At 42.6% G+C, this 15,775-nt stretch overlaps 1 protein-coding gene across 2 annotated transcripts in view; it reads right to left on the reverse strand.

The window, feature by feature from the left end:
* Positions 1-614: 614 nt before the first annotated feature.
* The window catches only part of PAX3 (paired box 3), a 97,412-nt gene continuing 82,251 nt past the window's right edge, over positions 615-15,775 (reverse strand). For both annotated transcript variants that reach the window (XM_011285657.4, XM_019838731.3), the window contains exons 8-9: positions 2,663-2,909; positions 615-2,162 (exon numbers count right to left, since the gene is read on the reverse strand). In XM_011285657.4, the coding sequence (XP_011283959.1) occupies positions 2,128-2,162; positions 2,663-2,909 (282 nt within the window). In that variant the 3' untranslated portion in view covers positions 615-2,127. The remainder of the gene's footprint in view (positions 2,163-2,662; positions 2,910-15,775) is intronic.

Here is a 15,775-nt window from a genome sequence, read left to right on the forward strand (position 1 = left end):
GTTTTTCATGAAGAGTGAAGACAACTTCTAAAATAAAATAAATGACACAATATGAAAGCTCTCAATAAAAATTTCAGCAGGGTGACCACTGAAGATGAAGACAGAGAATGTAGTCTGGAGGAAGACACACTCCCAAGTGGTAGTTGAGGAATTCGATCGCTTGGAGAACCACAGAGAGAGAAAAGAGGGCAAAGGGGTCTATTTAAACACCACATATACAAAAATAAAACCTTCAGGGGCGCCTGGGGGGCTCAGGAGGTTATGCATCCGACTCTTGATCTCCACTCAGATCACGATCTCATGCGTCATGAGCTTGAGCCCCGTATTGGGCTCCGCACTGACAGCAAGAAGCCTGCTTGGGATTCTCCCTCTCCCTCTCTCTCAAAATAAATAAATTAACATTAAAAAAAAAAGAAACCTTCCGTCATTTAAAAAGTGTGCTCAACCAAGCCTGTTCAAGGCAATACAATTGTCAGGTACATGACCCTATCTGCCCATGGTATAGTCTGATCCAAAAGTCACCGTTGTCAGTGAAGTGTGTGTTGTGTGGACTTCCCATACCCGCATTTTTATTAACCCTACAGTCACCAATTCCCCAAAAAAGCAGTATTGGGCAAGTTTTCATAACTGTTTATTCATTATAAATAGTAAATATTTACTGCACTTTTTACATGAAAGACATTTTTACAACACATCGTTGTTGGTTGAGGCTGCGACACAAAGCCCGTCGCCTTCTAGGACCAACGTATGAACTACTCTGGAACTACGCCTAATCTCACTAACCGACTACATCATCATCCTTAACTCTAAAGGGAATGTATCTGTGCCTACCTCGCTCATGGTTCCAAGAATAGAAAGAAATAAATAACACTGCCTTCCACCTTCTCGTTCCTCGTAACACCTCGAAAAACAAATTTATTGACATTCTAAAATGTCACCACACAAACGTATGTAAACCTCAGTTCCTCTGGTCTTTTAATGTTGGGTATCCTTGTATAATTTAAAAGTACATGAGAGCCACGTGGACATTTCTGTTCTTGCCCTGCCTTTCATAGAAAAGAGAAGAATGTAAACGTCGTCATGTTAAAAGCATTATTCTCGAACACGGTCTCTAGTCAAAAGGAGCAAGCCGGGTGTTGGTTGTCCATTAAATGGCGAACATCATGCATTCTGCCGCAATGAATCATGGGTTGCGAAAATAAAGCACCTGCAAAAATAGAGTTCTGATTCTGTTTCTACGGCCCTGGCCACTGCCAGAGCATCCGTGAGGTACACAGTATTGCACACCGATAAGCAGCTGTGGGAACGCGCGTCACTTCTTCTCCACCGCGCCCTCCCCCCAGGTTGGCCAGGTTGGCTTCCAAATGGAAACGAACTGGGAAGATGTCACACACCTCTCCCCACACCGAGAAAGAAAACAAGCTTTTCTTCCTGTTACCCCATATCCTGTTAGCAAGGCTGCCCGCCCGGGACGTTATTTATTGACAACTGGGTTACAAAGGAGGGTGAGATCACAAATAATTTATTTGGGAGGCCCTTTACATCTAGTCTAGCTTCCTAAAAATGGTGCCACTTATTTTTATATCGATTTCCAGTGTGTAAAGGTCAAGGATTCCTCCGTTCCTGCTTCGTCACGTGAGCAGTTTTAAGATCGTAGAAGTGTCAGCATTGAAACATCAAACATGTCATACTTTAGAGTACTTTCTGACTTTACTTTAGGAACATTCTGCTTGCCTGAACCAGTCCAGATAAATTTCACGCACACATACACACACACACACACACACACACACGCACGCACAAATGGAATGTTTTAGCTCCTTGATCATCAGCACGGAAGAGTTGGGGTATTTGATATGTAGCCATGTTAAATCATTGCCTTCAAATGTTGTGTTTGTCTTTTTACGGTTCCAGGCCTTCCTTTCTTCCATCGCGTTTGTCCAACATGTTCAAAAGAATTTGAGACCAACTACCGGAGGGGGGAAAAAAAGAAAAAAACCACTCTTCTTGGTCTCCTGTCGAGACTGCCCCCCAAAAAGCTGATTTTTGTTTTCTGAGGAGATTCTTCATGTGTAGGCTGGGGAGACCGGAAACAAGGCCAGTTCGAGCTCCAAGTGGACAGTTCACTTACGCGATATCAGGCTTGAGATAATGAAAGGCACCTGTAAGGAAACACACACAGCTCTTTAGGTCACGTTGGGACAATTCACAGCAAGAGGCAAAATCAGCTACAGGCTGACGATGTCATATTTCATACCACGGTATCAAAGGATCGAGACCAATATTTTTATTCCCGGGACAAGTTTGACACAAGTCTGTGTCCTTGGGATTATACCCCATGTGATCCTTGAGCTGACCTCATTAAGAACATGTGTTTCTAATGCCAGGGGTTATTTCATTTTGGCCAACCCTCGTGTTTTACCTAGTGGCAATCAGGTTTCACATCTCGGCAATTAATAACCGCAAGATGTCGTTGACATCAGTTAAGAAAATAATTAGACAAGGGAGCCCTTGCCGGGACAATCGGCTGGCTTTGCCGCAACATTGATACTGGGATGTAAGGCCTAATGGTGCCTCTGCCCCCCCACCCTCTTTCTTAAGGAAGGGTGGGGACTTTTCGCCCTTTCAGGAGGAACGCTCCCCCAGAAAGACCAAGGCTTACTTTGTCCATACTGCCCATATTGGTAGCCGGTGACGGGGTCCATACTGTAGCCCGTGGTGCTGTAGGTGGGTGGACAGTAGGACTGAGACGTTGGCAGACTGTCCAAGCTCTTCATATGGTCTAGTCTCTGACTGCAGCTCGCCGACACCGTGGTGGTAGGTTCCAGGCCCCCGGTGAGAGGGGAGAGAGCATAATCGGTCTGGGGCTGATGGGGCACACCACCGTGGTTGGTCAGGAGTCCCATTACCTAAAGTAGACAGGCAGATTGGGAGGAAGTAAGAATGCAGGGCGGACCAGATCAGAGCCGAAAGCTGAAAGCATCACCGGAAAGGTCCCCTTTTTATTTCTTCGGAAATCTGCTGTTACAGGGCCTTCCAGAAGACGATGACTGCAAGGCAAAGGGGCGTGGACACCGCCTCGTGCGCAGTGATAACATCTGACTGCAGTTTCAGAAAAAAGGAAGGGGGGGGAGGAAGGTGTAGGGGGGAGCGGGGAGGGAAAAGAAAAAGAGGTGGAAAGAGAGACTCACCATGCCTCTCGTGATAAAATCGGACTAGAATTTCAAAGAAGGGGAAAGGAAGGAGGGACAGAAGGACAGAGGGAGACATTATATCTGTTCATGTAGAGCACTGGCTAATCATAGATTACATCTGGAAGTTTCACATGTGATTTTTAAACACACGTTTGCTTATGTTTTTTAAAAAGCTCAGTGGAGTCAAATGAAATCCTCGTTGTGTATTTTCAGATGTCTAGGTCTGCTTTCATAGCGTTCCCTCTCCAGAAGGTTCCTCTCCCTAACACGGCCATCTTTCAGTAATTAGAAATAATTACTCCCTCCCCGATGTTCCCAAGCGTTTTATTCATCCCTCCCACTACGCGGTCATGACTTTGCTCACCTACTTTGAATTATGAGAGTTTTGAGGCTAATAACCTACTTACTTTTATAGTCCTAGAACCTAACTTGATACTTGTCACATATTAGGTACTGAGGGAAGGAGGGAGGCAGGGAAGGATGGATGAATGGAAGGAAGGAAGGGAGTAGTAACCAACTGCCTCCATTACCCGCCTTTTCACTTCTTCTCTAAACATTTCATATATAAGAAGTGTTAAAAGGAAAGAAAAGGTGGAAATGCAAACATGTTCTAAAAAGTCCATTCGGGGGGCGCCTGGGGGGCGCAGTCGGTTAAGCGTCCGACTTCAGCCAGGTCACGATCTCGCGGTCCGGGAGTTCGAGCCCCGCGTCGGGCTCTGGGCTGATGGCTCAGAGCCTGGAGCCTGTTTCCGATTCTGTGTCTCCCTCTCTCTCTGCCCCTCCCCCGTTCATGCTCTCTCTCTCTCTCTCTCTGTCCCAAAAATAAATAAACGTTGAAAAAAAAATTTTTTTTAAATAAAATAAAATAAAATAAAAAGTCCATTCGGTGTTGTAAATAACCCTGGAGAGCAAGAGAAGTTTAAAAAGAAAAGAAAAGAAAGAAAAACCACCTTGTGGTAACAGAATGACTTTCAGATGCGCATGGGGAAGGGTTTCGCAAACTCAAGCTCGCTGACCCTTACAGCCCCTTGTGATGGAAGTTAAGTGGCTAATTAATTTGGCAGCTGGAAAACTGCCACCCGAGAGAGGGAGGGATTTTTCTCGGCTGCTCTGATCTAGCAGCCGGGGTCAAGAAGCAGTTGCAGAAGAAATCCGGTACTGTGTGTAGAGCCCCCCCCAAAATATTACCTGTTTCCCAAGTATTTTAGTGCAGGAGCCCACAACTGCAGGCAATGCCATTATAGTCCTGTTGTATCGGGGCGCCCGGGTGGTTCAGTCAGTTGAGCATCTGACCTCGGCCCATGTCATGATCTCGCTGTTCATGAGTTGGAGCCCCTCATCGGGCTCTGTGCTCTGCTCAGAGCCTGGATCCTGCTTCAGATTCTGTCTCCCTCTCTCTGCCCCTCCCCTGCTCATGCTCGCGCTCTCTCTGTCTCTCAAATAAATAAAAACGCTTTAAAAAATTATTTAAAAAATATTCCTGTTGTATCTGAGGAAGAAATTAAAAGTACAAATAAGAGCAGGAGGAGAGAGTAGCAATGAACCCCAAGCCCATCTCTGGCCTCGTGCTGTCCCCGAGGTAATTCAGACCACAAAATCCTGGATGTAGGAGTTCCAGCAAGGGACTACTCTTGCATCCCAGAAAAGGCATCCTAAATTAGATTTCAAAACGGAGGATGCCACAATCCCCTTTGGGAGAAGTCTGCATAATCCTCATAGCCAAACAAAATATTCTTGAAATGCAGCTTTAAACAGATCTATCTTCAATTAGCCCCATGAGACAAAAGGGGGGGGGGTCTGCTTACCACCTTCTATGGATTACCCTTTCTTCCTGTATTTTAACAAGTCACCGATTTCCCTCACCTTTTCCCTTAAGAGCTATTCTCTGTTTCCTTGTCTGCCTTTCATTTGACTTGTGTGTGTGAGCATGTGAGAAAGGGGGGCCAGCGTGCAGAAAGGGACACAGCAATACCCAAATTTTTTTTTTTAATTTTTTTTCAACGTTTATTTATTTTTGGGACAGAGAGAGACAGAGCATGAACGGGGGAGGGGCAGAGAGAGAGGGAGACACAGAATCGGAAACAGGCTCCAGGCTCTGAGCCATCAGAGCCTGATGCGGGGCTCGAACTCATGGACCGCGAGATCGTGACCTGGCTGAAGTCGGACGCTTAACCGACTGTGCCACCCAGGCGCCCCTACCCAAATTTTTAAAGATGTTCCAGGGGCTCTAAATTTCCTTGAGTTATGTGGCGGAATAGCTTTTCAAAAAGCTTTAAAGACTACATATATTTTAAAAAATAATCATATGTGACAGAGCATAGTTTTATTTTACTGGGCATTTGGAGAAAACGAAAGTCACAAAATAAAGAATCAGTCAGATTCAGAGCTGCAGTACGACAGAGGTCTCTAGAACATGGGGTTCTCATGGGCCCTACCCGACGCCGTTTACGGTCAGTTGATTGCTTCATTTTCTCCTTCTAAAAACTGTGAACATAACCCAGAATGCATTTGAGTTATTTCCTGAATGTTCTTCCACCTGCATGGGTTTTTTTTTTCTTTTTTTGCCTTTGAGTTTGTGTAGATGATTTTACAGAATATGTTTGGAACATTCATAAAAATGCTATTGACAGTCTAGTTTATTAAGTATTTTGTTTCAGCCCAAATTATCCATTCGTGTCTCTTAGAAGAAAAGGATCTAAAACGGAAGACTTTCAGTGCCAAGCACATCCCTTCAAATCATGGGTATCTGGATGGAGAAAATAACAACATGAAAAATGTAACTATTTCAATGAAAGGGGGGTAAGGACACAGGGCACAAATACTTTACTGCAAATAAACTGTGCTGAGTAAAAACAAGTACTTAGAAAAAGCCGTTTGGTAATTACATGAATCCAGAGAAGAAAAATGGCCAATGGCACTGGGTAAAAAGGAAATACATTTTAAACTAAAATAGCATCCCTTGTGAAAATACTTGTAGTTAATATTATGTTATAATATTATATTATAATTACAAATATAATATATATTATATATTAGTATATTATAAAATATATAATATTAGTATATTGTAATTATGTTATGTAATTATAGTATATTATAATTATGTTATGTAATTATAATATATTAATATTAATAGTTAATATTATGTCACTTCAAGGGAGAAAAGGAGTACTCTATACACAATGAAGGTTGAAGAGTGACAGCGAAATGTTATTCAAAACATGCACACTCGCCCATGAGGTATCCTGTACATTTTTGTGATAAACTTTTTTTTCATCCTCTGCCATATATTTCTTAGTCTGCATAACTTTGAAAGCGGTAATAATGTTGTCCATTGGAGAAAACCTTGAAGATCCGAAAAGAGAAGAAATGAGTCCTTCCTGTAAGCAAAATTCAGCTTACGTTGTTCAGGGAGAAACTTTTTGCAGTTCTGAATTTAGGAAATACTTTAGGACAAGACTTAAATCTAAGACCTAGAAGTGTATCTGCAGGAGGATGGAGAAGATACAGCCGTATCTGCCAGAGCCGTTTTCCAGGGCCATTGGAAAGATAGTTCCTTAAGGTTCCAGGGCACAGCGTCCTTAAGACGTTGCAGAGCATGACCCGGTCAGGAGGGATGGCTACTGCGTAAATGGAACAGGAAGGAATCCGCACTGGGTCTTCCTATCAGTGTTGCCAATGTCACACACAGAAAGCAAGTGACAGCTTCTGCTTGAGCAAGAGCCCTTCGCTCAGCAGTCCAGGACTTGTAGTGGCCAATGTGAAACACTTAAAAGGACCAGAGCCCAACTTTGGTCTTCCCTGATAGAGCCTAAGAGACCTACATTTTCCTACCAGTTCTTTCCACTGTGATGGTCACATATTGCCATCATTTCTTTCTCCAGAATTATTTAAGGATGGGCAAGAGGCACTGGCCCAAAATGGACACTAACAAATAATTCTAAACTAACATGATTGATTTCAGGATTTCACATGGAGAAAACTTGAGAAATGTACATCTTTTCAAATAACTTCTCATTTGAAAACTGAAGAGGATATCTGTGTCGGGAAGTAAAATAGTGAATATATCAAGGCAACATGCATTACTTTCCCCTAACATAATTTAAAACCTCAAATCTCTATGGAAGGGTCCCATTACACTTTCATGTACATTTCTTTAAAAGCTATTTTGTATTTCATGTGGTTCAAGAGAAGCTATGGAAATTTCTTTTTGTGCTCCACAAAGAAGTTGGTAAACGAACTTCTTAGAGCTCCCCCAATATGGCTATGGAATGTCTTCTAGCCATATTTTCTTTCTAAGAATATTGTCACGATTTCTTTTATACATGTTTTTCCTACAGCAATTTGTCATTTGAAGCCTAAAATAAAATCTCCATTTGTTGCAAAGTGGGGTATTTTCCCCCCTCATAAACCATTAGTGAGCTATTTCTACTACAGGACTGGCATTTTCGCTAACTTTTTTTTAAATTTGGAGTCAAGGGAAGAATAATTGCCCAGTTTTCACAAACAATTTCAAAGGAAAATAAGTGCACTTGGAACTATTCAGTTCTGTCTACGGAACACTGACCACATTCTTACTAAATGCCACAGAAGCCCAGAAGATACAATGACCAAGATCGCTGTCGTGTCCCCCTGGGACATACAGCTCCTTTGAGTTTGAGTACAGCTCCCAGGTGAGGAGTCTGAAAAGGCCTATTAAGTATATTTCTAAACTGTTACCTCCAAAAACACTTCCTAGACATTGTTTCTAGATTGTTTTATGGATAAGCTTTTTAAAAAAAAAATTCAAAGCCTTAGAATCATGTGCCGACGCTAACGCTGATTCCTCAGTTATTCGAATGATCAGAGACATTTTCTGAAGATCTCCTTAAAGTCATTCTCCAGGTTCAGAATTCCAACCAGGGTGTTCAGATCTTGATTGGAAGATTATACGGTTCAGGAAAAACTAACTCTCGACAATTGTTCCACGACATCTTTCTCTTGAATTAATTTTCCTTTTGTAAGATGAAATATAAAAGATAAAAACTATGGGCCAAATGAAGATTTACATTGAAAACAACGTGTCTGGAAAATATTTGTCTTCGCGGGTTACGGTTTTTGCCATCAGCCGGAAGGGCTCAGAGCTCATCAAAAATCTCAAATGATTTAGCAAATTATGGTGTATATCTCGGTGCATCTTTTTTTCCTTAGTGGGAATCCTGGTTGGTGTCTTTGTTTTCTTGTTTGTGCCGAACTAATCTTGTGATGTCACATTTAATGATGCACATTTATTTACATTTTAGAAAACTGTCGTGAAATATAGCTATGTAGGATATAAAGGGGTTTTTTTTAGTTTGGTTTTTTTTTTTTTTTTTAGCTTCTACCCTCCCCTCCCAAACTCTATATACTGATTGTATATATATTGAATTTGGCTCTAATTTATTTTCAAAATGAAACAAAAATACTCGAACGTTTAAGAGCGTGTGTGTGTGTGTGTGTGTGTGTGTGTGTGTGTTTTGCTAACACAGCTGCTCTGGGAGTCCTCTGATGGTTATATTTCAGTGACTGTACCTTTGAGGCTTGAAAAGCCTAAATTTGGACAAGGGAGAACCAGAACATTGCCTTCAGATTCAAGTGCCTTAGGAGTTATCCTGCAGTTGATTAGTATCGAAATAATTAGATTTTTGGCCCTGTCCGTTTAAAAGCCTGAGGGCAGAGTTTCTTTAAGGTAAGTATGGTGACCTTCTCACCCACACCCACAGTTATGGGAAGGGCATGGCCGACCTTTACCTAACCAGATAGAACACCAGTGCTTATACAACGGCTACCACATCCTTATTTTTAATTTTAATCCTTAGCTTACATTTTGCAAGGAGCTATGTTTAATGCATGATTCAAAAGTATGAGCGCCGGACAAGTGTGGTTCATACGCTGCGCGTATTTCTAAGATTTTTTTTGAAAAGAGCACAGGAAGTATTGTCTCGGATAAACCCTAAGTTCTAGATGCCCTTTCATCTCCAGCCCTCTGGCCAATCACAGAATACCTTTTGTTTCATCAGTTCTCCAGGGCACCTATTTCTCAATAGAGCTAAGCTGTTAAATTGATAGCAATACTCTTTGGGCCCCGCCGACTAACACTTAAAACCAGGCAAAGACTCAGCACAGAAATGGTTTGCGGTAATGACGTGTTATGTGCACACGCATTCACACACACATACACACATGCACGTATACAGTGTTTACTTCTGGCCAATGATGAGCACGTCCACCTAGTACCAACAAAATAAAGCCCATTAAGAAAATGCTTATTCCACCTAAATGAAAAAGTATGCCAGTTAATAACAGTCGGTATTTGACTGTGTTAGACCCACCATGGGTCATAATAAAATTCTCATATGTTTTAATTCATTTACGCATGCCTGCATTTAATATGCTTTGTGACCATGTCTACAATTAATATGATTTATGGGAAAAGAACATGTGCAATATTGGGGGGGGAGAGTATAGCGTAGACTTTTTTCTTCTATGAATGAAAAATATAACAAAACGGCTCAAGGAAAATCGTTGGCTGTTAGCATATTAAGAGGGACTGACAGAGCCCTGAGTAAACTTGAGGGAGTTAATGATATCCTCTTATCTGACCCTGACACATTTGCAGCATGTAATTTACAGAAGCTCTGTCCAGGGAATCTTGACAAATGCTCCTAACGATGTCAGGGCAATGTTCCATTCTAATGGAAAACAGATGTGGGTCAGATACCCTCATTCATCACTTACCACAGAGAGTCTCAAACTCTCTCTGGAAGGAATGGCATTACCTGCTGTTAACTCTTCCCATCACCACCACAGTCCTCTTCAAGGTAAGTACTCAAACCCATCACCGCTTCAAAAACCTGCCTGAGCACATGACTGTAGAAAATCAAACATATATCTGGGTTTAATTTCATGACCACTTCAGGACATGTTTGCTAAATATTCACTGACCCTTTGGGATCTAGGATTCCAAATCACAAAAGCGAAAAGCTCTACACTTGGGTATCCCACAATACTTCAGGGATTAAAACTTCATCTCTAATTGCCCATAAACTAAACCTGCATTCCAGGAACTGGAGGGCTGATTCACCTTCATAACCATTCATAAATGCAAATCTTGCTGCACCTTAACTGCCCAGCTCTGTTTAAGGTTCACACACACACACACACACACACACACACACACACTCACAAACTTATAATAAACTTGAAGTCCACGTTGGCTTTTAGAAAGAAGGGCTTCAACTCTGCCCCTCTGAAACCATGGATGTTGGGCTACCCTGTATTCTCTTTCCCCCAAGATTTTCCCTTCCCCCCGGTGCTCTAACAACATGGAGGACAGACATTCCAGCCTACCAAGGGAGAAAAACAGTGGCCCATCTCAACAAGGAAATCTCTTCTTCCTTCTAGACCATGTGTGATGTAGGCAAATATTTCTATGGCTGCCCAAGTCCTAAGATGGAGTCCTAAGGCTCCATCTACTAAATGCCTAAAATTACAGAAGAGAAGCTTCCCTACCCTTCTCTTCAAGTGAAGGAAGGTATGTTCTCAGGGTAGAGGAAAGAGCCAACTGAAAAGACCAAGTCATACTAATTTAATGAGTAGATCTCAGGAAGGCGATTTCTATTAACCACGGGAAAGCAGAAGGCAGCCTTGCAAACGTCAAAGAATATACCTTTTAAGAAATGTGTTCCTGCCTATTTCACAGGATTTCCGAGATGCATGGACACCTGCAGCAAGGCCATCAATATGGGACGTCTGAGAAGACAGTCTTCCAAGAACCAGAAGCTACTACCCCACTAAGCTAAAATCCTATGTACCTTAATTCTTTTTCTTACCCAATTCCAGGGACACCGAGCCAACACAAAGATGTTGTGTTGCTCATCTACCTGAAATGTACTTGTGTACTTTGCGATCATCAATTGGACAGTGGCTATGTCTCCTATTGCACAGGCAACTTGATAGATGCTGGGAACATATGGGGCCCACAGTGAAACCACTTACATGGTTCTCTGAGCTACAGAAACTAAACCTGCGCCTCCCGATCTTGACAAAAGAGAGTCTTTGTAATTTACTGACTAAAAGACTATTCCCCAATTAGTAACTCAACTACTCAGATTGTCCCTTACTTTCGAAGATCCTTCCACTGTACCTGTTATTTTAGCTACCTTTATCTTCTACTGATGAGAGAGAAGCATAGCGTTCATCAGATTCGCTTATCTTTCCAGTCCCATAGGAGCTGAACCGTAGATTTTTCAAAACGTGTTCATGTCAATATTGTATTTCAATAAATCAAAATGAGAATGAGAAAAGGAACCATTAGGATAACCCTGCTCCTCCCCACTCTAAGGCCCATGGAATGAAGGATCGTGGTCCTTATTCTTGCTGGAGTGAGTGTTCTTACATTCTTGCGATCTGAATTTCTCTTTAAAAAAAAGTTTATCTAGGGGCGCCTGGGTGGCTCAGTCGGTTGAGCTTCCGACTTCAGCTCAGGTCATGATCTCGCGGTCCGTGGGTTCGAGCCCCGCGTCGGGCTCTGTGCTGACAGCTCAGAGCCCGGAGCCTGTTTCGGATTCTGTGTCTCCCTCTCTCTCTGCCCGTCCCCTGCTCATGCTCTGTCTCTCTCTGTCTCAAAAATAAATAAAAACATTAAAAAAAAATTTTTTTAAAGGTTTATCTATTTTTGAGAGAGAGAGAGAGAGCAGGGAAGGAGCAGAGAGAGGGCGAGAGAGAATCCCAAGCAGGCTCTGCACTGACAGCTCTGACATGGGGTCAAATTCACAAAGGGTAAGATCAGGACCTGAGCTGAAATCAAGAGTCAGACGCTTAACCGACTGAGCCACCCAGGCACCCCGTGATCTGAATCTCTCAAACAAAACTAAGTGTTGTACATTGTATTTCTGGGGACTCTCCTGTCTCAGGCACATGACAATTACTGCATTCTAAGCGGACATCAAAAGGAGTCCTTACTTCTGTACCAGTTTAACAAGAAGATGGAACAGAAGTGAAGACAGTTTAAGCAACGTGCCTGAAGACACACAGCTGATCAGTTTTGGAATTTAGTTGCTTTTGACCTTGAGGCCTCCTTCTTGAGATCAATGGGTTACATGCACACTGCAATCTAGTCACTAGAATTCTCTTGCCTCTCTTTACACCCTTCTCTGCCTTATCTAAACATTATTAAGCAGTTAATAGCTTCTTCCTTAGAATTACTCTTTCGCATGCTACGTTATTATTATACGGGTGGTGGGGATGGTGCGGACAATGTGTCCAAGTAAAAGATAACATCAGACATTAAATAGAAAGAAAATTCACTTGCGGAAAAAAACCAAGGGAAGCGTTTTAGAAATGGACAACTCATGAGCAGATCTCCACCCATGTTTTCTCTCATTTAGCAATTCCTAGGAAGTGTTCCACAAAACCTGGTAGTTTAATACACAACAAAAGGGCTCCACAGTTGAATTAGAAAACACTGAATTAGACAAACATGCTTCCATACTGCAAGCCTTGTCAGAGCCTTTAGTAGTCTCATGGGCCCTGGGATTTTGAAAGATAACACTTATCAAATTGTTGACTCGGAATCCCTTTTCCCCAAACCACTGTTTCAGGGAGCCCACTATGGGGAATGAGCCTGGATTATGAGGCGCTGTTTGGTTTCTGGGTGTTCAAAGATGATTATGACCTAGCACCACTCCTCTAGAAGCTCACAGTAAAAGGGGGAATGGGTGCTTTGTTATGTAATACAGCCTGGTACGTGTTTTAACAAGGTGCAAACACACCGATGTACATCAACAGAGGCTGAAAGAAAAAATTCTGCCTGCGAGAGTCATGGACGGGCTGACACTGAACTAGAAATTTTCCTGTGGAGTCACACATAAATAGAGGCTCACCACTACGGAGCGTTCTTAAATCAGAAGTTCAGTTAAATTTTTTTAATGCAAACGGTCCAAAATGAGACATCAGTTTTGTTTTGTTTTGTTTTGTTTTGTTGTAAGATAAAAAGATATTTCTTTCAAGAATGCCTGCCTCCTTCATTGTTCAGGGTTGAGGTTCTCTCACCAGGAGGAAATATCCCCTTCCAGGTGGAAACACTACGCTGTGAGTCTACAAAATGCACTGTCTCACAATCCCCCATCGTTCTCATAGGGACAATCAGCAGGAACAGTGCTGTCGCTCATCTCAGCAACTCTGGTTTACCGAACTCCAGCTAAATGTCAAGCGTAATTTTTAAATATCATACAGTACATTGAAAAATACACACCTCTGATGAAACCCAGACTGTTTCGCAAAAACAGATTTCTTTAGGAAAAAAGAAAACAAAAAATAGTACACAACTAATGACTAAAGCCAGTCTTCTGCGTCTGCACTACAAAGCACACATTCAGCCCCTAATTGAATAAATATGCAAGTATTCAGATTTCTGTAGATATTGCCATTTTGCAAATGCAGTAATAAATTAAAAGCTTTACGTTGCATTCCAACCACATATAAAGGGTTGATTCAGACCAGTGGCCTCACACTAGGATCCAGCATGGTCTTCCTGTGTTTTACCGACGACAAAGAAAAACTTTTTATTCTAGTAGCTTCGTTATAGACCCAGCAACCACACACAATTTTTCTCTCCCCCACAGCTAAAAAAATCCGAATGGGCCTAAAAACCATGGGCGTGTTGCGTTTGATTTGTGCAATGTACAGGAGAGAGCAGCTGATGGAGTTTCTATTTAAATCAACTCAGCAGACACACAAAAAATTTAATTCAGCGAGAAAGGTTTGCTTGTGGCTCATTTCAGTGAGATGATGTAAGATTCAGTCATTGATGCTGCTCCCGCCCTTCTTTCAAAAGGAGATTTTGGCCAAGTAGCTGTTTCTTTCAAAATTCTCCCAATCTGTAACTAACTCAAGAGGCTGTGGCCAGAGCTGACACAAACCAGGGCTTTCCTCATATTCTGTAAGGGTAGCAACCACAGCCTTCGGAGAAAATCCAAAGGCACCAGGTCAATTACAGCCTGCACTGAATTCAACAGATGGATTAGCAACGATGTTTTCACCACGGAGAACATCTGAAAACCTAGGCGGGGAACAGAAACATGCACACGGTCAACAGTGATCCTGGTGTGGCTGAAATGGGCTCATTTATGGTCATAAACATCCTGGAGCCTTCCTCAACACGGGAGGCTTTGGCAGCCTTGGATTTGAGCTCACCGCCTGCTTCAGAAATGAAACAATGAGACTCGAGCCTCGGAAGGGCTGCTGCTTTTGCATGGCATGTCTGTCTCTCCGTCCGTCCGAGCTTTGTTTGACACCCCACCAACCTCTTTAATCAAAATCCCTCCTCTTTGCTCCACAGGTGACTTTCCGGAAAGTGTAGACAGAGGGAAGCGCCTCTTTGGGACATGGGCTGCCGGGCTGGCTCTTTGCAATGATAAAAGAGGGCGGAGGGCACAGATCCTGCAACCCAAAACAAATGGGCTGGCATGAAGCGGCTTCTGCGTGTACGCCCGAAAACGTCTAGAAAAACCCCTCTCCTGAAACAGGAGCCGGCCCCGCCACCAGGGTAAATCTTACTGCTTTTCCATGGGTCAGCGGCACAAGAAAAGGTCAAGGAATTACCGCGCCACAGTGAAGAAGATTGCTCCTTGCGTGAAACAGAAAAGCACCCCTCGCGACCGTTCTTAATGACTACACCTCATCCACGTAACAAGCTGATCTGCGGTAAGCTAGCCCTTATTCCTTCGCTGGACAAAGAACCATCAACTGGCCTTGCAGCTAAGGAATCTGAGATAATGCGAACACTGTGGTGCAAAAAAAAAAAAAAAAAAAAATGACAAGCAAAATCAAAAGCAGTCTTGAGTTTTGTGTACACATATTAACACTCAAATGCTTCTCCCTAATAAGTTTCGGGATTAACAAATGTTTGTCAAAAGAAACTGCGCTGAGCAATTGAAGTCTAATTTGAAATGGAACCACGACGGTCTAATACATATATGCATGAAATGAGGACACTCGCTAACAGGCACGGCTGCCACCAAATATGCAATTTACATACATTACACACTAATAATCTCAATTTTAATATTATTCTTTAAAAGCGACTGGATGGGTGGCGGAGCTAAAGGTTTTCTTTTGCAAAATGCGAATAAGAACAAAAGTTGATCCTGGTTGTCCTCTGCCGTTAACCACGATCTCATTACTGTGAGGAGCTATTGGCTCTTTCTTGGGTCTGCCCCATCCCCTCCGAGCTGCGAGGATACAACCGGACTTCACAGATGAGTGGTCGACAGCCTTGATGAGACGTGCAGACCTGTGCTTTGTTCCTTAGGTGACGAGCGGCGAGCAAACATTCGAGCATTTTTAAGCCTTGTACACAACGAGTCTGCAGGAGAATTTTTTTCTTTCCTCAGCAGATTATCCATGAAATAGGACAGGTGTACTGGTTACTCAGTTACATCTTATCCAAGACCGGGACGAAAATTTGAGATGAGGTCTCCGAGCATAGTTCTTACCGTGGGGATTTATTAATAACAGTTATAGGTTGCTTCACACAAAACTTTTTTTTTTGTAATTTAAGC

The sequence above is a fragment of the Felis catus genome, chromosome C1, assembly GCF_018350175.1.
Source record: "Felis catus isolate Fca126 chromosome C1, F.catus_Fca126_mat1.0, whole genome shotgun sequence".
Taxonomy (NCBI): domain Eukaryota; kingdom Metazoa; phylum Chordata; class Mammalia; order Carnivora; family Felidae; genus Felis; species Felis catus.